The sequence below is a fragment of the Perissodus microlepis genome, chromosome 15, assembly GCF_051167445.1.
Source record: "Perissodus microlepis isolate ML-2025 ecotype Zambia chromosome 15, ASM5116744v1, whole genome shotgun sequence".
In the NCBI taxonomy this organism is placed as follows: Eukaryota; Metazoa; Chordata; class Actinopteri; order Cichliformes; family Cichlidae; genus Perissodus; species Perissodus microlepis.
The window spans coordinates 25885625-25909448 of NC_140475.1; the positions used below are offsets into that span (position 1 = coordinate 25885625).

Consider the following 23824-nt stretch of genomic DNA (forward strand, 5'->3'; position numbering starts at 1 on the left):
GGAAACGTCCCTCCCAATGATGGGAATAATGGCGTTACTAATGGTGTTACTTTTTTCAGTAATCTAACTAATTACTATTTCTATCGTTACAAAGCCGTTACCGCCACTAACAAAAAAATGTGGTGCCGTTGCGTTACTATTTTTCAACAAACAGACGGTTGAAGCTGTGTTCAGCTTACCGCACGTTATATCAGTTGTACGTAATTAGCTTTCTACACAAGTAATCTGAGCGCTACAGCTTTAAGTAGCTGCGCGCACTCTCGCGGGTGGCAATCACATTTTGGCACAACACCTGGAGCTAGGGGGCAAAACAATCGCATGAGTGCTGCTGTTTGGCTGAGGAAGAATAAAGTAGTCATGGTAAACCAATCACATGGTAAATGGCCTGTATTTATATAGCGCTTTACTAGTCCCTAAGGACGCCAAAGCGCTTTACACATCCAGTCATCCACCTATTCACGCACACATTCACACACTGGTGATGGCAAGCTGCATTGTAGCCACAGCCACCCTGGGGCGCACTGACAGAGGCGAGGCTCCCGGACACTGGCGCCACCGGGCCCTCTGACCACCACCAGTAGGCAACGGGTGAAGTGTCTCGCCCAAGGACACAACGACCGAGACTGTCCAAGCCGGGGCTCGAACCAGCAACCTTCCGATTACAAGGCCAACCCTTGAGCCACGATTGCCACTTCAAGATGACAAAGCAACAAGGTACTATATACCAGTTTTTAAATTGTGTTGATAGGCCATGTAAAACCAGATAAACAATGATAAACAATATATACGTGTGTTTTTTCCTGAATACTTTCGTCACGTTTACTGTCTAAGGACAGCGCAAGCAAGCACTCTCTGCTTATGACCAAAAAATTAAAAAAAATAAAAAATAAAAATACCCCTTTTGTGTTGGTGGAAATATGTACCACGTCGACCAATCAAAAAATGATATGGCAACATGACATTTGGTTGTTTAGGAAGAGGGGGTTTTAGGAGTGTGTGAGAGAGAGCGAAAGAGAGAAAGAAAGAGAGCAGAAAAAAAGAGAAAGAGAGCGAGTTCTGAGATGTGAGAGATTTGTGACATTTAGCGTGTTTGGAGTGTGTAGTTTGTGATTGTTACAGTAAAAAATATAACTTTTTCTGCTATGTTTTTTGTCTGATTTTAGATCAGTTGTGTTTATACAGTATGTCAAAATGAAAACATAGGGACCAGTTGATCAAATCCATATTCTCTAGGTTATAGAGAACAATACATGCCTGCTAATCAGTGCTCAGTAACACCCAATCAAAACCTTTGATTTTCAGTCACAAACGCTGGAGCTCAGACGTCTTGGACAGTCTGTCACAGGGCGAGGTTCACACTTTAGAGGCCCTCATCATGTTAGTCATACAGGGAGACAGAGAGACCTCTAGTGGTGAGTTAGTCCCTGACATCTTTCAACTTCATGTCTAAAATGTATTTAATCCAGTCTAGATGCTCACTGGAGCATACACTAGAGAAAGTAAAGGAAATGTTGACTGTGGTCCTCACCCTCTCTGACTAGCTGTCACTTTACTCTGATGCTGACTGGCTGTTTCCGCAGAATATTTCTACATGTGAATCCAAACTGCTGCTGCTCCATCAAAACTCATCAGATAATCAGTTAGCTCCATCTGCTGGAGAGACCACTGACTTACATCATCTGATGTGTGTGCTCTCTGACACTGACCGGGTCTTTCCTCACAGGTTAGACTGGTTTTGACATCTGATGTCTCTCTGAGGTTATGAGCATGTGACACTGTGCTAAGATCAAACACTCACAGACTCCAGGACTGACGAGGAGAACAAGCAGCTGCTTCTCCCCTGATGTTTTGTCCACACAGGAAGCTGTGAAGTGCCTGGAAGCTGACCTGAGGTGAGTTCAGCAGGTGAGAATTCTTCCAGAGAAATGTGAACACGTCTGTGGATCACTCTCACTGTACGGCACGAGTGCTTCCTAATGCTGACTGGCTGTGTGGGCTCGTCAGTATTAATCCAGTGAAGAATCTGAATCTGAGAACACTGATTTCAGAATGAGGGGTGTGTATTTTGGTGGTGGTTGTTGTGGACTGTAGTCTGAGTTTGAGTCAGTGGTGAAAAATGCTGGGAATGTCTGAACTGGTTTGACACTTTAGAGCAGCTTAAACTTATTTTCTAAGAATAAATTCTCAGAGTTGAGTTGTCTTATAACAGACTTGGATGCACTGAAGGCCTTTTTGTTCCACGTTTAACCTGGAAACGACCTGGAAAATAATAATATAAAATATAAAATTTTATTTATATAGCACCTTTCTAGACAGAGTCACAAAGTGCTCCACATAAGATAAAAAGTCATAAAAAAGTAAAACAGACAATATAAAACAGGCAAAAATTAACCAAAAGCACTTTTAAAAAGGTGAGTTTTGAGTTGTTTTTTAAAAACAGCTACTGAGTCCAGAGTTCTTAAGGTTTGGGGGAGAGAGTTCCACAGTCTAGGGGCCACAGTGGCAAAAGCTCTATCACCCTTAGTTCTCATCTTAGTCTGTTTTATAGCAAGTAAGCCTTGATCAGATGTTATAGGACACAGTGAATGGGTTTGTATTAGTATCAGTGAGGGTAGCCTCTGTCTGTGCAGCTACCCTTAGAAAAAACCCAGAAACCGCATCTTTATTTATTTCTATACTGGTGTGTCAAAACCTATTATTAAAGGCACAGGGAGGTCATCTCTATGGAAGAAGTTAAAGACAAGACCAAGATTCAGAGGTTTTCATCGGGATTGGATGTGCACCTCTGGCACACACAGTTCAATATCAAACCTGTCGACAGTACAGGTGTATTTTTCACAGACCACAGTTTAGATCCACAGCAGAGTCTCAGTAGCTCTGTAAAGGACGGGTTTCCGAGTTTTAATTAGTCTCTGAAAAGTTCTGACTTTTTCACTGTGTGTTGTTCTCATACCGCTTTATCAGATAATGTGGGCAACATGAAAAAATAACCAAAGAACAACAAAATAAACACCAAAGTAAATCTACCCGCATTTTTATTTTACAGTATTTGAATTGTGAAGTGGTCACATGTTAAATCCTGACTGTGTAAGAAACAGATGCTTGCATGTTTATGCATCAAACACATTTTGGGGAATTACATGCAATGTGGGGATTATTGTAAATCCATCAACGCTATAAGGCATCCAGAATTAAATGATGACTTTGTCCATCCTCTGCAACATTTAAACAGCACACAAATATGACGATGTAAAGGATGTTGTGCTGACTGAGTTTGTTGTGTCTGTGTGAAGGTGGGGCCTCTGTTATGGATCAGTGTGAGCACAGAGAGAAGAGAGCCCCTGCCTCTAAATCCACTCTGTGTGGGGAACATGAGAGCCAGAGGTGAGAGGACCATCTCTGACTGTTAGGACTCTTCTCCAGGTCACAACTCAGTACTCACATCACTGCTCCATCATTATCCGGACTCAAAGCTGTGTGTGTGTGTGTGCGGGTGTGTGCGGGTGTGTGCGTGTGTGTGCGCGCGCGCATGCGTGTGTGTGTGTATTAAAGTACACAGCAACAGAACAGATCTAAATATCCTGAACCAGAAACAGAAACAGAAGCTGGACCTGAACCTGGACCAGAAACAAAACCTGGACCTGGACCCAGGGGTGTGTCCCTCGTGAGTGGACACTCTTTGCCTTGGTCTGAAACAGAGTAAGTTTGTCAGTTACCCAAAGATCGTACTCAGACCACAGATAAGAGTTTATTTTGACAAAGCATTAGCTCATTGACAATAATTAATCATTAGCTATTATTAATCTCTGGCTCTCTTCCACAGCGTGTCTTTGTCCTGCCTTTGTCCTTTGAGGTAGGTGTTGTTGTGATTTGGCGCTGTGTAAATATATTTCAATTGAACCCTAACCCTGTAGAACCAGGGTCTTTTCCATTAGGCAAACTCAGGAGGAAAGAATGAGATTATTAGGGCTGTCCAGCTGATTATGATGATTTGTGAAGGCAGACAGTTAAAGGTCTCTGAGGCCTTACTTGCTAGAGTGGATGATGATCATGTTGGAGGAGCTGCAGGTGGGCAGCCAGGTCTTTGTTTCCACAGTGTTGAGCTGATTGCAGAGGAGGCACAGATAATTGACCAGTTTTGAACTGAACTGGGTAACTGGGAAGCAAGTGAGGAGAGAGGAATACATACTGGAAAGACTAAAGTCTGACAGCCGGGGCGCTCCGTCATCTCAGCGTAGAGACGACAAGTCAGGGTTTCATACAGCTCATAAAATCAAAGTGTATGCCGATCTAACAGTGTATGTTGACTGGACAGAACAGGTCCTTCAGTACACAGGCTGAATGACAGGCTACACTGCAGCTGCACGGCTGCAAATCCAGGTCCTCCCTTTAGATGAGCTTACACAAAATACTGAACTAATAACTACCAACTGTCTGAATTAACCTAGATTTACAAGTATTTTTTAAACCTAAGTACCTACTCTTCAAGTTTCTACTTGATGTAATGATTTATTTTGAAATGTCAGTTGTCATCTCTGGCTGTGTGCCAGGTAGACCCACACACAGCCAGAGATGTGTGTGGGTCTACCCACAAAGAGTTGAACTGAAAGACACAGCTTTTTTTTTTGCTGGAACAAAAATACTCAACAACTAAAACATACAAAATGCCACAAAACTCAGGATGTGTGACAAATATCTACAGTCTGATTCTGGTTTTGTTTCTGTCAGGCTCCACCAGCAAACAGCAGTCTCTCCTGTAACCAGCTCAATGTCTGTGCACTCAGCTTTGGCTTTTAATGGCCAAGCATCATCTGGAGAAATGTGAGTTACCTTGTGAGTGTGTAATACACTATGTCCTCTTTATGCTGTATAACTAGAACAATTAAAGTTCAAGTTAAAAAAAATTACAATGTATATAACTACCTCACCTCCACAGAAATGACGTAAGCTACTCAGTTTACCAAACAACATGTCACAGACAGCCTGTTAGAGAGTTATCTCTGAGATGCTGGTGTGATAGCTCCCTCAGGACAAAGACTCCAGTCAGAGAGTGGGCTCAGGGAGTGCTTTCCAGATACTTTAATGAACATTAACAGCAGGCCAGTAGTACACCAACTGGTATACTCAATGAGAGTATCGGAGTGCGTATGTGTGTGGTTTTAAATAACAAGAAAACAGGGAGAATAACAATCATTGCTTTTCAGCATCACACACCAATAATGAATTACAACATAAATGATTAAATAAATGCTCTGGCTTAGGAAAATCTCACAGTGCCATTTTAAACAGGTAGAAAGCAGGAATATCTGCCTATCCAAAACAACAGAAAAGGCCTAATATCTCAAAATTGGTAAAGCTCAACAATTAGGTGTTCATCAGAGCCCTCTAGTGGCCAAATAATCTAACTGCTATACACAAATCCGACCAGTATCAAAGGCTACGGTGGTAAGTTACATGCGTCTACCAATATCAATCAAATCTCCAAACACACTCCATATCATGTACCTGCCTGTTCTGTTGTCCTAACCTATAATGTACTACTCCTAATGTAAACCCCCCCCCCCTTGTGTCATCGTTTAAAAAACTTACACTGGTCACCCTAGGGACCCAAAACGGTCCCGCCCCAAAAAGTGCGATAAAAATGTTATATATTAATATTTTTTTCCACTTTAAATGAGTCAGTCTTTTAAAACTACTTCTGCCTAAAATATTCATATCAAGTTTTAATTATATTTCGGGGGTTTTAACCCTTTAAATCCCAGTTTCTTTACATGAGCGCACCATTTTTTTAGCCGAAAAAAACAAAAAACTTAAGTAATATTTGATTGTTATTATAATTAGGCCTTTAGATGGTCCAAAGATTGGCACCAACATTCATTTTGATTGATCGTTATTTTTTTTGCAGGGGAAAATTTTTAAAAAAAAAACTTACACTGGTCAACCTAGGGACCCAAAACGGTCTGACTCACATTTGCACAGGAAAGCACACTGCTGGAAAACGCTACTCCCAGGCACTTATGGAAAATGCCCTTAGGAAAATTTATTGATGTATTAATTACCACTACTGTTATAACAATACAGCTGAAATATAAGGAGACTTTCAGACACAGCCTGTTCACATCCAGCTCCATGGATGTATCACTGCTCTCAGGGTCTGTGATCAGAGTTTGGATCAGAAGTAGGTGAAAACAAGGGCAGTTGGTCACCTGCCCACAGTGATGCCACCTGGAGGAGCAAACAGCATGCAAACGTTGTTCTTCAGCATAATCACATACAGCCATGATATTCACTGTTGGGTCTGTCTAGCACGGACCCACCGCTGGAACGAGACAATTCTACTACAACCAGGGCTGGACTGGGACAAAAAATCGGCCCGGGCATTTTGACTAGAGACCGGCCCACCAAAAATGTGACGTCATTCAGGGGTAAAACCGCAAAGGATTCTGGGAACTTGTGGCAAGAGGTACTAGCGCATGCAGGCTTTCAATTGAACTCAATTGAACTGAAGCTGTTGTATTATTAACTGCAATAGCCGGTGTTGTGCCAAAAAGTGATTGTCTGCCAAAAACTGATTTCCGGTATTTGCCAAAAACTGATTGCTCGTATTTAAACTGCTATAAGTAACTTGTTGGGCTATAATATGTGAAACATATGTCAAATGCATCCCTCATGGATGACATAAAGTCATCTCTCCATCTCCATCTCTCTCTCCTGCTCTTTTATTTCACTCTCTTGCTCCATGTCTCTCTGCTGCTCTTCTGTCTCCTCTGTCACAGACTTCTCCACTTTTGATGATAAATCAGCCTGGTGCAACATGTAAGGATTGGCACAATTTGTTAAGATTTTGAGGAGTTTGAGAAACTAACCTTAAGCATAAAATAAAATTTACTATCAGTAACTTCATAGCACCCGCCCAGCAGTATATAAATTCCGTCATGCTAGCTAGTACGCAGTACCAGTTATTCTAAGCGACTGTAAAAAAGTCAGCACAACGAAAACAAACTACAACTAAACTTGGTTTATATCTGACACAGATAGACAGCAGGTCATAACTTCTTACCTGAAGTTCAGTTCCTCTGCCACTATGACCGGCGGCCGCCTCGGGTCTCTCCTCCTCTTGCCTCCTCTTGCCTCCCCTTTCCCTTATCCACCTGCTGGCCTCCACCACTTGCTGATGTTGCTAAATCTGTGGAAGCTATGCCATAGCTACCGCCAAACAATTCAGTTACTTTTACACATTTGGCAGCGTCTGCCTGAAGGGCTTGTTTCTTTTTGGCCCTAATTTTTTCTGCACCTCCTTTCCTTTTTTGTTCTCCATTTTCTTTAGTTCGTCTATAAGATTGCTAAACAAGGGGGAGGGTGCATCCGACCTCCTCGGCTGTAATTGGTCCAGCCCAGAGTCGATCATGACCAATTGGCCAATCCAACACCTTTCATTATTTATACCCTTCCAAAAAAAAAAAAAAATCGATCGATCGGCCCATAAAAACAAAAAATCGCCAGCGGCCCACCGGGCAAATGCCCGGTATGCCCGATGGCCAGTCCAGCTATGACTACAACAGCAAAAGCAAGACGCAACTCACCAAAGTTCTTTGTCTTACTCGTGCACGAGGGAGAGAACTGTGACGAGCGCCGTTCCTTCGCTTGACCCCAGTTGCTCTCGTCTGCTCCCTCGTAACACTGCTCTTTATTACGGTTACATGACTATGCATAAGTTCATTAACATATGAAGTTTTACACAGGCATACATGTGAACAAAGAGTACCTTGTCTGTGTGTATGTGTGTGTGTGTGTGTGTGTGTGTGGGGGGGGGGGGGGGGGTCAAGTATGGGCTCAAATTGTGGTCATAAATATTTTGTACTTGTAAGTCAGGATTTGTATGTGTAAAAAGAATTTGTATGTGTGTAAAAAAGATTTGTATATGTAAAAAGAATTTGTGTGTAAATGCTGTTAAAATGTTCTGTGTAGATTTCATGATGTAGATGACTGATTTATAATAAGTTACATAATTTCATGAATATATATAGTTTGTGCTGAGATGTCTTTATTTGAAATGTACATGTGTAAAGTGTAAGAGCTAGTGTCTCGTGAGAATACCCTTAACGAGAGTACACGAGACTTTGCATGGACTGCGAGGGAGCAGATGTCTCTCATGAAGCAATTTTAAGCTAAAAGTTTGCTAAAAGAAAAAGCAACACAAGGACTTAAGGACCTCTTTTCAGGACAAGCAGCCAACGAGGTATTTGTCATTTGAGAAATGTTTTTATTTGTGTTTGGACTTAATATGTGTACTGTAAAGTTGCTAATTGGTTTGTACTGTTCGCTTGTGACCAGTTCTCACGGCGTATTGGCGTAATGGCGTATCGGCGTACTGGTGATGGTGAAGCTGAGGAGAGAAGGCCCAAGTAATAAACACCCGTTTCAAAGAACCGACCTGTGCCTGTGTTGTCGTGAAGAGAGCTACAGTGAGAACTCGCCTGCTCAACACGGGTAGGAGAGGACAGGATCGCCGCGGATGACGAAACGACGCGGATCCGGTGCATCACGTCAGATAAGCACAGTGCATAACGCATATCGGCACAGCGTTAACAAGCAACGGTGGTTAGACTGAGTTAAAGCGCTAATTTTCACGTTTAAAATCAGGAGAAGCTCTACCACAAAAGTGAAGTTAAGGTGGTGTGAGAAGTGGTTAAATGTGGAAATTGCAACTAAGGGACTCATCTGTTATTCTTGCTTGCTTAATGTAGAGATTAATCCAATGTGTTTGCATTTATAGTTGTTGTACATCACAAGGTTTAAAGAACAAACAAGTAAATATTTAACAAGCTCACAGGTTATGAGTAATTTTGAGTTTTACAAAATTTGCTGAGTTTTAAAGGGCACCTTATGTGAATTTTAAAGGGGTACTATACTGATGTGAAAACTTGAAAACCTTTAGTAATGTAAATGATAAGGATTTAAGGTATTTCTAAGTACATTTACACTGTTATTGTATATTTGTGATAAGGTAATTTTTGTTGTTCTTATCTGTTTGAAACTTAAGTTCAGTATTGAAGTCAACAGTGTGTTGGAAGACTCATACATACATTTATGAACCTTACTGGCTATTCAAATTAAGTCTATTGCAACTTTCACTTACACATAGTCCAGAAGAAATCTAGTTGAAGTTTAATAGCTGCACAATCACACTGCTATAATCTCAACATGTCTAACATAAGCAGAGAGACCTGCCATAAAGATGCTGAACAATCCGCTCAAGCTGAAGCTACTGGCACTGAATCTGCAGCAGAACTAGAGGGGCTTCGAAGAAGTGAGAGGGCGCGTACTCTAACAGAAAGGGGAAGAGCATACCAAGATGAGAGACTGAAGCACATTCAACGCAAATACAAAATCATCTATGAGAAGTGGAGGTGTCATGCACGAATAGGCAAAGAGTTGTTAAGTGGTGATGCTTCTAAGGATGAGTTAACTGAGCTTATTGAGAACATCAAAAGCACCTGTTCTGATGTAAAGGTAGTTTATGAGGAGCTGCGTCAAGCGCAAACCCCTGAACCAGACCTGTGGCGCAGGGTTGATACATGCATGTCATTCTCAGAATTTATTATTCAAAGAGCAGAGAGACAGCTTAAAGGTCATGAAGCAGATAAAGATGAAGAGTCTTGGCCTGGTGCTGGATCTGTTCTAGGCTCAACAGGTTCTGTTTCTAGACCACTGTCACGCCAAGGATGTAGTTCTACCCACTCTAGCAGCCACTCTGTCAAAAGAATAGAGGCTGTAGCTGAAGCTGCTGCAACTCAGGAAGTCTTGGCAGTGTTGGAGGAGCAAGAAAAGGAAGAAACAGAACTTCAAATGTTAGAGGCTGAGAACCTAGCCAGACAGCAAGCAATCCAAGATAAACGTAGAAAACTTGCACGCCTAGAAGAAGTAAAGAAGCTAAATGCTGCTAGAGCTCGAGTGAGGGTCTATGATGAAGCTGAAGAAAACATAGAAGCAACTGATTTGTTGTATGGTAGTGAAGTACTGCCAGAGCTTAGAGTCGCTGACTCCACAGTACTTCCAGTCACAACCCATTCTCTCAATGCATCAAGTCCCCCATTCATTCCTCAATCCCTAGCAGTCACAAGTCAAGCTCCTTGTCCACAACAGCTACCTCAGTCTCCTCCAGCCTCAGTGTTGAGGCCTCAAGAGCAGAATAGCTTAGATCTGGTCAATGCACTAGTAGAAGTTATGAGTGCAAACCGACTCCCAACACCAGAGCCTGCGGTGTTTACTGGAGATCCCTTGAAGTTCAAAGACTGGCAACTGTCCTTTGAAACATTAATAGAAAGGAAGAACATCCCAAAGAATAAAAAACTATATTACCTAAGAAGGTACTTAGGTGGCACAGCAAAGAAGGCCGTGGAAGGATTTCTTCTATTGGGCACAGAAGCAGCATATGACTCAGCCTGGAAGCTTTTAGAGAAACGTTTCGGAGACCCATTCCTAATTGGGAAGTCACTCAGAGACAAGCTGCATGCATGGCCAAAGATAGGTTCTAAGGATGCTTGCGAGCTAAGAGAATTTGCAGACTTTCTCAAGAGCTGTGAGGCTGCCATGTCTCATGTCAAGATGCTGGAGGTCTTGAATGACTGCGTTGAGAGTCAGAGGATTCTGCTGAAATTGCCAGATTGGTTGGTTTCCAGCTGGAATCGCAAAGTGATGGAAGTCAGACAAGTGAAAGCTGAGTACCCACCATTCAAGGTGTTTGTTGACTTTCTATCAAAGGAAGCAGATCTTGCTTGCGATCCAATTTCCTCAATACAAGCACTTAAGAGTGTTGAAAGCGAGAAACCAAGGCATCTACGAAGGCAAATAGTTCAAGCAAAGACTCTGACCACAAGTACAACACAGAGCAGTATTACATCATGTGTTTTCTGCAAAAGGACAGGACACATCCTAGACAAATGCCGAAGTCTCACAGAAAAGACAGTTCAGGATCGTGTTAAGTTTGTACACACAGAGAAGCTTTGCTTTGGATGTTTGAAGACCGGTCATCACTCAAGAAAATGTGATAACAAAAGCACGTGTGAGAAATGCCAAAAGAGACACCCAACATGTTTGCATGACGATAAGTTCAAGGAACGTCAAAGGCCAATCCACCTAAATGGAAGTGAAATTTCAAAGGACAAGGCAGACACCACAGAAAGGACCACAACAGCCACTTCCAACAGAGTTATTCAAGAGGGTCTAAGCACACAAACATCTTCTATCTTGCCAGTCTGGGTGTCATCTATTAAGCAGCCAGATCAAGAACTGCTAGTTTATGCACTCTTAGACACACAGAGCGATACCACCTTCATACTAGATGAAGTAGCTCAAGGCCTGAACACAAACAGAGAGAATGTCAGTCTGCGACTGTCCACAATGTCTGCCAAGTCAACAGTTATTCCATGTCAGAAACTGACAGGTCTACAAGTGAGAGGATACAACTCAGAGAAAAGGATTCCACTACCACCTGTTTTCACAAGAGAATTTATCCCAGTAAACAGGCTGCACATTCCAACCTCTGAAACAGCTCTAAAATGGCCACATCTAGAGCAACTGTCAGAAAAGATTCCACCACAGTTGGATTGCGAAGTAGGCCTTCTTATAGGCTACAACTGTCAACGAGCCCTCCTCCCAAGAGAGATCCTGTCTGGTGACGAAAATCATCCATATGCGCAGCGGACTGATCTGGGCTGGAGCATGGTTGGTTGCTCACATTCAGCAAGCGACAACAGCGATCCAATAGGATTCAGTCATAGAATCATAGTACGACAAGTGACACCGACTGTGCATCCATCAGTTCAGCTAAAGAAGGAAGTGCACTTTGCGTGCAGGACTCAAGTCAAAGAGATCAACCCACTTGACATAATTAAGACTTTTGAATCAGATTTCACAGATCACTCAACAGATGATAATCCAGTTTCTCAGGAGGACCTCCTCTTTCTGTCTAAAGTGAAAGCTGGAATAAGACAGAAGGAAGATGGCCACTATGAACTTCCGCTTCCTTTCAAGACAGACAAACCTAATCTTCCAGACAATAAACAGTGTGCAGTTCACAGGCTCAGCTCATTAGAGCGTCGACTGAGGAGAAATTAACAATATTACATGGACTATGTCAACTTCATGAATGAAATCATAAGTAGAAGAGATGCTGAGAAGGTGCCGCAGTCTGAATTAGACAGCCAGCCAGCATGGTACATACCACACCATGGTGTCTACCATCCCCACAAGCCCGGGAAGATCCGTGTGGTTTTCGATTGTTCGGCACGCTACCAAGAAACCTCTCTAAATGACCATCTCTTGACAGGTCCAGACCTGACTAACACATTAGTTGGTGTGTTGTGTCGATTTAGAAAGGGTCCTATAGCCATAATGTGTGACATCGAAAAAATGTTTCACCAGTTCCACATTGCAAGGGAACATCAAGATTATCTCAGGTTCCTCTGGTGGGATGGAGGTGATTTGGATTCTGAACCCTCGGTGTACAGGATGAAGGTACACCTCTTTGGGGCAGCTTCATCCCCCGGTTGCTCCAACTTTGGACTGAAATACCTAGCTTCACAAGGCCAAGGCAAGTTCAGCAAAGAAGCTATCAAGTTCATCCAGAGAAGCTTCTATGTAGATGATGGCCTGACAAGTGTAAAGTTGACTGCTGAAGCCATACGCCTGGTAAAGGAATCAAGAGCTCTGTGCAAAACAGGAAATCTACGGCTACATAAGTTTGTATCCAACGATGAGTGTGTGATTGCAACAATTCCACCACAAGAATGTGTTCAGACCAAAGATCTAAACATGGCTCTAGGAGAACTTCATATTGAGCGAGCACTTGGAGTTCAGTGGTGTGTTGAGGCGGATGAATTTCAGTTCAGGGTGGTGGTAAAAGAAAACCCACTGACAAGGAGAGGGGTTCTCTCAATTGTTGCCTCAGTCTATGATCCACTAGGTTTTGTGGCTCCATTCCTACTTGTTGGCAAACAGATTCTTCAAATGCTGTGTAGAGACAAGGTAAGCTGGGACGAACCTCTCCCCGAGCACATCCAGCCACAATGGGAGTCATGGCTCAAAGATCTGCCTCACTTGGCAGTTCTAAAGATTCCAAGAAGCTACCTTCCATCAAAGTCTCACTATATGAGCTTCACAACTTTTCTGATGCAAGCTTCAAAGGGTATGATGCATGCTCATACCTTAGAGCGGTGAGTGAAACAGGACAGATAAGTTGTTCACTTGTCTTGGGGAAAGCAAGAGTAGCCCCTACCAAACTAACAAACATCCCAAGGCTTGAGTTATCTTCAGCTGTGACCTCAGTCCGCATTGGTGATATCATTAGAGGCGAGCTGGAGATTGAAAATGTGCAAGAGTATTACTGGACTGACCCAAAGGTGGTCCTTGGCTATGTGAACAATGATGCTAAAAGGTTCCAAACATTCGTGGCCAACCGCATCCAGCGAATAAGATCTAGCACAAAACCTGAACAATGGCGACATGTCAACTCTGAAGACAACCCAGCTGATGGAGCCTCAAGAGGATTGACTGCAGTTCAAATTAAAGAATCTAACTGGCTGAAAGGACCCAACTTCCTTTGGCAGCAAAATCTCCCACATGAAGTGGGAATGGTGGGAGAAGTTGAGGCTACTGATCCTGAACTTCGGAGAGCACATGTTCATGGAGTTAAAGAAAGAGAACAGAATCCAATGGTAAACCGTTTAACTAAATTTTCTGACTGGTCCAGAGTGGTGAGAGCCATTGCCAGGCTCAAGAGATTTGTCAGAGAGTTTAAGGGATTTCAGTCGAGAACTAATGATTCGACTAATCTTGAAGAACGAAGAGAAGCAGAGATCTTCATCATCAAACTCGTACAAGAAGACACGTTTGCTGAAGACATAAAGAAAATAAGAGGCAAGAAGGAACACACTTTGAGCAGGCACAACAGGCTACGCCAGCTGAATGCTTCCCTGGACGAAACCAATGTTCTTAGGGTGGGAGGACGGCTGTCTCAGTCAGCCTTACACCATGATGTAAAGCATCCTGCGATTCTTCCGAAAAAATCTCATGTGTCAGCTCTGCTGGTCAAACATCATCATGAGCGCATACACCATCAAGGAAGGGGCATGACCATGAATGAGTTGCGCGCAAGCGGAATATGGGTCCTAGGATGTGGAAGTGTGGTCTCCTCACACATTTACAAGTGTGTAAAATGTAGACGATACAGAAGAACAACTGAGGTTCAACAAATGGCAAATCTACCAGGAGAGAGAATTGAGACATCTCCCCCCTTTACTTATTGTGGGCTTGATTGTTTTGGCCCCTTTATTGTGAAGGAAGGAAGGAGAGAGTTGAAACGATACGGATTGTTATTCACCTGCCTATGTTCTAGAGCAGTTCACATAGGAACCCTTGACGATTTGACAACAGACGCATTCATGAATGCACTTTGATCATTCATAGCTATTCGAGGACCTGTGCACAAGCTAAGATGTGATAGAGGGACAAACTTTGTTGGTGCTAGAAAGGAGCTTTCTGAATTGCTTGAAGGAATGGATCAAGACTGTACAAGGGCGCTTGGTTGTGAATTTGTGCTGAATGTCCCATCAGCTAGTCATATGGGAGGAGTTTGGGAACGCCAGATTCGAACAATCCGAAGTATCCTGATAGCTATGCTCGACAAGTCCGCCAGCAGACTTGACACCACAACTCTAAGAACGTTTCTGTATGAAACAATGTCCATAATCAACAGCAGGCCACTAAGTGTCAAGCATCTTCACGATCCTACTGGTCCGGAACCCCTCACTCCCAACCACATTCTAACCATGAAATCATCTGTAATTCTGCCACCCCCTGGACAATTCTGCAAAGAAGACCTGTATCTGCACAAAAGGTGGAGAAGAGTGCAGTTTTTGGCCAATGAATTTTGGCAACGATGGAAACGAGAATACCTGCTAAACCTCCAACAACGACAGAAATGGCAGAAGCTGTCACGAAACTTGCAAGCAGATGACATTGTAATATTAAAGGATGACAGTGCACCAAGAAACCAGTGGAAGCTTGCAATGGTAGTGGAAGCCCTGCCCAGCGCAGATGGCAAGGTGCGAAAGCTAAAGCTTCTGCTCAGTGACACTACCTTTGATAAGGGAAAACCAATCACTAAATCAGTTTACCTTGAGAGGCCTGTTCACAAAGTAGTTACATTACTTGAGGCCACCTAAAACACACGTAAAGCTAAATGACCTACACTTAAATGTACACTCACACATCACTTCCTTATAATTTTCATTGAGGAAAATCTCTCATTTTAGGTCAATGAGTGATTTGGTGGGAGTGTAAATGCTGTTAAAATGTTCTGTGTAGATTTCATGATGTAGATGACTGATTTATAATAAGTTACATAATTTCATGAATATATATAGTTTGTGCTGAGATGTCTTTATTTGAAATGTACATGTGTAAAGTGTAAGAGCTAGTGTCTCGTGAGAATACCCTTAACGAGAGTACACGAGACTTTGCATGGACTGCGAGGGAGCAGATGTCTCTCATGAAGCGATTTTAAGCTAAAAGTTTGCTAAAAGAAAAAGCAACACAAGGACTTAAGGACCTCTTTTCAGGACACGCAGCCAACGAGGTATTTGTCATTTGAGAAATGTTTTTATTTGTGTTTGGACTTAATATGTGTACTGTAAAGTTGCTACTTGGTTTGTACTGTTCGCTTGTGACCAGTTCTCACGGCGTATTGGCATAATGGCGTATCGGCGTACTGGTGATGGTGAAGCTGAGGAGAGAAGGCCCAAGTAATAAACACCCGTTTCAAAGAACCGACCTGTGTCTGTGTTGTCGTGAAGAGAGCTACATTGTGTGTGCGTAAAAAAAGATTTGTATGTGTAAAAAGAATTTGTGTGTGTGTAAAAAAGATTTGTGTGTGGACTTAGCCAAAAAATACGTGTGAAACTCTGCACTCAAGTTTCAAGTTACAAGTATGAATTTTGACCCTATTTTTCTTCCTTTCAGCTGATTGGCCAATGTCATGTCAATCACAAATTTAACTATCCAATCAGAGAACAGATGGGTTTGGCTATTGGAGGGGGGCTTTATGGAGCTTCAGGTCCTTGATGGAAATAAATGCCCTTTTACATGCCAGCCCAGCGTTTTCCTTTCATCTTCAGGAAGGAAAACAGTCTGTGGTGGTCCGAGTTTTGTGATTTTTGTGTCACAGATTTATGTGCTTAATACAGGGATCTCCAGAGCCTTTTCAACAGCGCTGTGGACCTCGGGGGGCAGTGTTGTGGAAATGACACAGTCTTCACTAGTGGGGATAGTTACAAAGCTTTCTTCGTTATGAATGAGCATACATGTTTTTATTGAACATTTGAAGAACCAGCAAAAAAACCAGAAACTCTTGTAGAGGACATAAAGTCAAAGATAGAAACGACAAGAAGCAGGTGCATCTAGTACAGATGCCGCAAAAACCCACAGAGCTCAGCAGCCAGCACAACAAATTCTGGATCCTTGGCTTTTAGTTAGCAGTTAGCATTAGCAGCACATGCTGCGTCCGATGTGAAAGGACCTTTATGCTGCGTACTGTGACTCACAGCAATGCTCCCGGGTCAGCCCTGACTTTGTGTTAAACTAATCCTAAAGTAATAATGGTATTTCTAACCACTGATATACTACAACTTTATCCTTTCAACAGCTACTGAAAGTTATAGAGATCCTCCAGGTTCAAACTGTATTACCCTTCAAGGACCTGTGGTTCAAAAAAGCCCCCCTCCGACAGCCAAACCCATCTATTCTCTGATTGGATAGTTAAGTTTGTGATTGACATGACATTGGCCAATCAGCTGAAAGGAAGAAAAATGGGGTCAGAATTCATACTTGTAACTTGAAACTTGAGTGCAGAGTTTCACACGTATTTTTTGGCGAAGTCCACACACAAATCTTTTTTACATACACACAAATTCTTTTTACATATACAAATCTTTTTTACACACACACAAATTCTTTTTACACATACAAATCTTTTTTACACACACACACACACAAATTCTTTTTACACATACAAATCTTTTTTACACATACACAAATTCTTTTTACACATACACAAATTCTTTTTACACATACAAATCCTGATTTACAAGTACAAAACTGATTTACAAGTACAAAATATTTATGACCACAATTTGAGCCCATAGTCAAGATGTGACCCTGTGAACGACTCCCCAAAGCTGGTGCTAGGAGCGCAGCGGTCCACCTAAACAAAGGGCTCTTATACTTAAGCAGATACAGAGTAGGTGTCCTCATATAGTATAAATCAGAAAGAGAAGGTATGACCTTAGGGTGTGTGTGCATGCCAGAACACTCTGGAAGGCACACAGAGTCTTTACAGACTGCTAAGGATCAAACCTCTATCAATCTACAAACATTTATATACTTCTAAGCATAAATGATTATAAATTTCTAAGCATAAATGACAATAATAAAACATAAACCCAACATTCACATTAAATACAGAGTGCACCTTTACTGTATACTTCCTAAAGCTGAATGTTCTCACAGGGTTACCCAGCAGAGCTCAGAGGTTCCCAGTGGTCAGTCTGTCCTTCAGCATCAAACAGACCTGGACGCCATATTCATGGTGAGACCAGTTAATGCTGTATCAATGACATAGAAGGATGCATTTTGTGTACTGATTGGACACTAAACAGTTTTAGCAATCAGCTTATAGGTTCTGTGTATTTCCTTTTTCAGTTACTGGAGATAAAAATGGTCAATTTTGTAAAGACCGAGCTGAGGAAGATCCAGAAAGTTTTGAGTGCAGATTACCCAGAATGCTTAGAGAGTCTGAGGGAGAATGATGAGATGTTGGAGAATGAGGACGAAGAGCAAAGGAAGAGTAGCAGAGTAGCATTTCTGAAGATCACACTCCACTTCCTGAGGAGAATGAAGCAGAGGAAGCTGGCTGACCATCTTCAGAGCAGTAAGAATCTTTTATTAGCTTTGACATGATGGAAGGTTAAACAATCTCAATGTGAAAGTTTGTATTTCAAACCTCAGCTCATCTTTAATATGATGCAAAACATCTGCACCATTTAACTCCTCCTGAGAGGCTGTTTTATTGCTTTATTTTTCATTTATCTGATTGCATTAACTTATTGTAAAATAACATGATTTTGTGATCCTTCAGGGACCCGTGCTCCAGGGTGCCAACATGAACTCAAGTCTAACCTGAAAAAGAAGTTCCAGTGTGTGTTAGAGGAGATTGCTAAAACAGGAAACCCAACCCTTCTGAATCAGATCTACACAGAGCTCTTCATCACAGATGGAGGGACTGCAGGGGTCAGTGATGAATATGAGGTCAGACAAATTGAAACAGCATCCAGGAAACCAGACAGACCAGAAACTACAATCAGACAAGAAGACATCTTTAAAGCCTCATCTGGAAAAGATGAACCAATCAGAACAGTGCTGACAAAGGGAGTGGCTGGCATTGGGAAAACAGTCTTAACACAGATGTTCACTCTGGACTGGGCTGAAGACAAAGCCAACCAGGACATTCAGTTCATGTTTCCATTCACTTTCAGAGAGCTGAATGTGCTGAAAGAGAAAAAGTTCAGCTTGGTGGAACTTGTTCATCACTTCTTTACTGAAACCAAAGAAGCAGGAATCTGCAGCTTTGAAGACTTCCAGGTTGTGCTCATCTTTGATGGTCTGGATGAGTGTCGACTTCCTCTGGACTTCCACAAAACTACAATTCTGACTGATGTTACAGAGTCCACCTCAGTAGATGTGCTGCTGATAAACCTCATCAGGGGGAAACTCCTTCCATCTGCCCACATCTGGATAACCACACGACCTGCAGCAGCCAATCAGATCCCTCCTGAGTATGTTGGCATGGTGACAGAGCTCAATGGATTCACTGACCCACAGAAGGAGGACTACTTCAGGAAGAGATTCAAAGATAAGAAGCAGGCCAACAAGATCATCTCCCACATCAAGATATCTCGAAGCCTCCACATCATGTGCCACATTCCAGTCTTCTGCTGGATCACCGCTATAGTTCTGGAGGATGTGCTGAAAACCAGAGAGGGAGGACCGCTGCCCAAGACCCTGACTGAGATGTACATCTACTTTCTGTTGGTCCAGGCCAAAGTGAAGAAGATCAAATATAATGGAGGCACTGAGACAGATCCATACTGGAGTCCAGAGAGCAAGACGATGATCAAGTCTCTGGGAAAACTGGCTTATGATCAGCTGCAGAAAGGAAATCTGATCTTCTATGAATCAGACCTGACAGAGTGTGGCATCAATATCAGAGGAAACTCAGTGTACTCAGGAGTGTTCACACAGATCTTTAAAGAGGAGAGAGGACTGTATCAGGACAATGTGTTCTGCTTCATCCATCTGAGTGTTCAGGAGTTTTTGGCTGCTCTTCATGTCCATCTGACCTTCATCAACTCTGGAGTAAATCTACTGGAGAAACAGCAAACAATATCTAAGATGTCCAAAGTATTTAAAGACAAATCTAAACTGAAAGATCTCCACCAGAGTGCTGTGGATAAGGCCTTACAGAGTCCAAATGGTCACCTGGACTTGTTCCTCCGCTTCCTCCTGGGTCTTTCACTGCAGACCAATCAGACCACTCTACGAGTCCTTCTGACACAGACAGGAAGTAGTTCACAGTCTAATCATGAAACAGTCCACTACATCAAGAAGAAGCTCAGAAAGAATCTGTCTGCAGAAAAAATGATCAATCTGTTCCACTGTCTGAATGAACTGAATGATCGTTCTCTAGTGGAGGAGATCCAACTGCTCCTCAGTTCAGGAAGTCTCTCCACAGATAAACTGTTTCCTACTCAGTGGTCAGCTCTGGTATTTGTCTTGCTTTGTTCAGAAGAAGATCTGGATGTGTTTGACCTGAAGAAATACTCTGCATCAGAGGAGGGTCTTCTGGGGCTGCTGCCTGTGGTCAAAGTCGCCAAGAAAGCCCTGTAAGTGGATTTATGAATAAAACAACAAGTTTTTATAGAACAAAGTTGCTCATTTTTAGTTGTTTTTCAGGTTGAGTTGTTGTAACCTGTCAGAGAGAACCTGCAAAGCTCTGTCCTCGGTTCTAAGCTCAGAAACATGTATTCTGGGAGAACTAGACCTGAGTAACAACAACCTGCAAGATTCAGGAGTTAAACTTCTTTCTGCTGGTCTGATGAGTCCAAACTGTAAACTGGAAACTCTGAGGTCAGGATGGCAGTTGTTCAACAGTTACAGACAGTTCTGAGTTCTGTTTGGTTCTTCTATTCTCTAATTGTATGATTGTCTTTTAACGTCTTGAATTTTGTGGCATTTTGTGGCATTTTTCTTCTTCCAGCCTGTCAGGCTGCCTAATCACAGAGGAAGGCTGTACTTCCCTGACCTCAGCTCTGAGCTCAAATCATTCCCACTTGAAAGTGCTTGACCTTCGCTACAATCATCCAGGAAAATTGAAAGTGAGGCAGGGACTCAAGGATCCACACTGGAAACTCAGGTATGGACAGGGCATGGCTACTCATATAGTACTATTTTGGCTAATTGTTTGCTGATTTAATGTGTTTTTGCTCAGAGCATCATCGTAAAGAAGAGCTCATTTTGGGTATTTCTGAATTTTAGCTAGAACAAACCAAAGTTTTAATTTCCAGGGACAATATTTCACATATTGGAGGGTTTAACTGGTTTGCACACATTCCAGTCTGGGCGGACGTGGATTCTTTTAGCAGCATCCCGGTTTTAGCAGCATTATTGGTGGATAGCTGCTGTCCATATTAAAAAAAACATTTTTGTGCTCCAGTAGTACAGACATTAATGAACACTGTCAGTAGTCTTGGCTTACACTGATAATTTTCTTAGATGATTTAGAACAACAATGTACTTACAAATATTAGATATAAGGAACAAATAAAAGATAACTACCTAATGTAACTGGGTCAAACTTGGAAGAACAGGGAAAACTCTGGTGCTTCCTGTGCAACAGTTAGATCTCATGTTGAATAGAAAATCATTGTTACTGTGTTTCTTCCTCCAGGCTCGACCATGGTGGACAGCAGTGGTTAAAACCTGGTCTGAGGAAGTGTAAGTTTGACAAATGATGACAAATCAGCAAAATCCAAATTTTATCGCTGTGCTATAAGTTGATGTGTGCTCATTAATCCAGGTAAGGAAATCACAGAAAGCGGATGCTCATCACATTACCAGTTAATAGTATAAACCTATGAGCTACAATACCATACCCCAACACAAACCCCTATCCTGATGAGAGCACACAAGCTTTCTTTTAATATTTATGTATGAACACAAAGTAGTCACACACGCTGAGCCTACTGATAGAATACTAGAAAACATAAACACGTAGAATGGAGGCTGCTACCTGTTGAAGTTCAGGCTCTAGTCGCTGAGCTGGTGAGGTGTATGTCTCCTGAATCCAAACTGGAAGCTGGTTCCACAGAAGAGGGGCCTGAAAACTGAAGGCTCTCCCTCCCATCCTACTTTTAAATACTCTAGGAACAACAAGTGAGTCTGCAGTGTGAGAGCGAAGTGCTCTAATAGGGTGATATGGTACTATAACCGACCGTGGCTCAGGGGGTTGGGAAGCGCATCTGTAACCGGAAGGTCGCCGGTTCGATCCCCGGGCTCTCTGTCCTGGTCATTGTGTCCCTGGGCAAGACACTTTATTCTACTGCCTACTGGTGTTGGCCAGAGGGGCCGATGGCGCGATATGGCAGCCTCGCTTTTGTCAGTCTGCCCCAGGGCAGCTGTGGCTACAACCGTAGCTTGCCTCCACCAGTGTGTGAATGCGAGAGTGAATGAATAGTGGCATTGTAAAGCGCTTTGGGTGCCTTGAAAAGCGCTATATAAATCCAATCCATTATAACGTCATTAAGATAATATGGGGCCTGATTATTTGTGATATTAAGTTTTATATAAATAAAATGACAGAACATAATGAAAGAACAGACACTGGATGTGTCAGATGATAAACTGTATCTCTGCTGTGTGTTTCTCTCTCCATCAGATTTCTGTGAATTAAAAGTGGACATGACTTCAATAAATAAAAAACTCAAACTGTCTGACAACAACATGAAGGTGACCGTTGTGGAGAACAAGCAGCCCTATCCTGATCATCCAGACAGATTTGACTGGTGGAAACAGCTTCTGTGCAAAAATGGGCTGATTGGTCGCTCTTACTGGGAAGTTGAGTGGAAAGGAGGCAGTTTTATATCAGTGAGTTACAAAAGCATCAGAAGGAGAGGAAACAGTGCCGACTGCAAATTTGCGGGAAATGATCAGTCCTGGAGTCTGATGTGTTCTGACGCTTTTGGTTACTCATTCTGGCACAACAATAGAGAAACACCCATCTTCTTCTCCTCGTCCTCCTCCTCCTCAGTCTCTCACAGAGTAGGGGTGTATGTGGACTGTCCTGCTGGCACTCTGTCCTTCTACAGAGTCTCTTCTGACACTCTGATCCACCTCCACACCTTCAGCACCACATTCACTGAACCTCTGTATCCTGGGTTTGGACTGTGGTCCAGTGACTCCTCTGTGTTTCTGAGTCCTTTGTGTACTGACAAGTCTGTAGAGCTAGACTGTTTAGAAGAGGCAAAAACTACAAGTCGGTGGTATGAAAGCTGAATGTGGATGATGTTTCTTTTTTGTTTGCTTTGAATCACATATTCTGGGATTGATATGTTGTGATGTGATTTTGCTTTGCATGATTATCTCCTCACCACTTTACTTCGAACTCACTGATTGTTAACCTCTAATATAATAATAATGGATTGCATTTATATAGCGCTTTTTGGGACCCCTCAAAGCGCTTTACAATACCACATCTTTGCATTTTAAACCTTTTTCTGTTGACATGCTATTTTATCTCAAGATTAACTATTTTTAAAGACTATGAAGTTTGTGAATTAATGGTTACAGTTTTATGAATCTAAGAAACATTTAAAGGTTTTAGTTCAAGTAATGTTAAAAGCTGTTTTACAAACTGCCAAAAATTGTAAATCATTCAGTAATCATTAATAAATCTTAAACATATCAAATGTTCCACGAGGGCAACAATAAAGTGTTAATGCTTTACTAATAATATTAACATGAGTAAAAGTCTATATGTTGTGTTTATTTTCATATATATGTGTTGTTTGTTTATATTTGTCACCAGCAGTGTGGCTGATTATTTGACTCCAGCTGTTATGGTTAATTACTTTTTCATGATAAATGAATAAATAAACTAGTAGCTGACATGCTAACTTGCCTTGTTTTGCTTTGTAGTTGCTGTTTTAACTGTATTAACAATGACCGTGTTACTTATTAAGCTCTCTCTTCTTTTTTTTTACTACTTTCTTTTTATTGTTTTTCTTTAAACATTACACAGATGAGATAGGAGGTAACAACAAAACAAAACAAAATAAAATAAAATAAAGAAATAAATTAATAAATAAATTTAAAAAAGTGAAAAAAGAACATGTTGGGTCATCATGTTTCTACAATTTGATCGTTTTTCATTATCAATGTGATGGTCTTTATCGAGTTTATGTAATCAGTCCATTTCTCCCACTTTCGATGATATTGATCTTCCTGAGTCCTTATTCTGTAAGTCAGTTGTTCCATAATTTGTATTTCGTCTATAATTTTGATCCATTCATCCTGCGATGGTGGGTCTATCTTGTACCAATTTCTTGTGATAGCCTTTTTACAGGCTGCAAGCATAATTTTCAATATGTATCTATTTTCTTTCAACACATTTCCCGTAATGACACCAAGATATAATAATATACAAGACTTG

At 41.9% G+C, this 23824-nt stretch overlaps 2 protein-coding genes and 1 long non-coding RNA gene across 4 annotated transcripts in view; 2 read left to right on the plus strand and 1 right to left on the minus strand.

Annotated features, from left to right (window-relative positions):
- Positions 1–23824, minus strand: part of LOC146372283 (uncharacterized) — a 154048-nt gene that overhangs the window by 108332 nt on the left and 21892 nt on the right. The window lies entirely within an intron of this gene.
- LOC146372288 (NLR family CARD domain-containing protein 3-like) lies at positions 1804–22889 on the plus strand. The gene is made up of 12 exons (XM_084952690.1): positions 1804–1892; positions 3294–3384; positions 3553–3699; positions 3824–3853; positions 4729–4821; positions 17569–17647; positions 17761–17989; positions 18197–20000; positions 20071–20244; positions 20375–20530; positions 21065–21111; positions 22052–22889. Exons 2-12 carry the CDS (start codon positions 3308–3310, stop codon positions 22666–22668), a joined length of 3453 nt encoding a protein of 1150 aa, XP_084808816.1. The 5' UTR covers positions 1804–1892; positions 3294–3307; the 3' UTR covers positions 22669–22889.
- On the plus strand, positions 7960–12124 carry LOC146372289 (uncharacterized). Its single transcript, XM_084952644.1, has one exon. The coding sequence runs from the start codon at positions 9205–9207 to the stop codon at positions 12118–12120; it is 2916 nt and encodes a 971-aa protein (XP_084808770.1). The 5' UTR covers positions 7960–9204; the 3' UTR covers positions 12121–12124.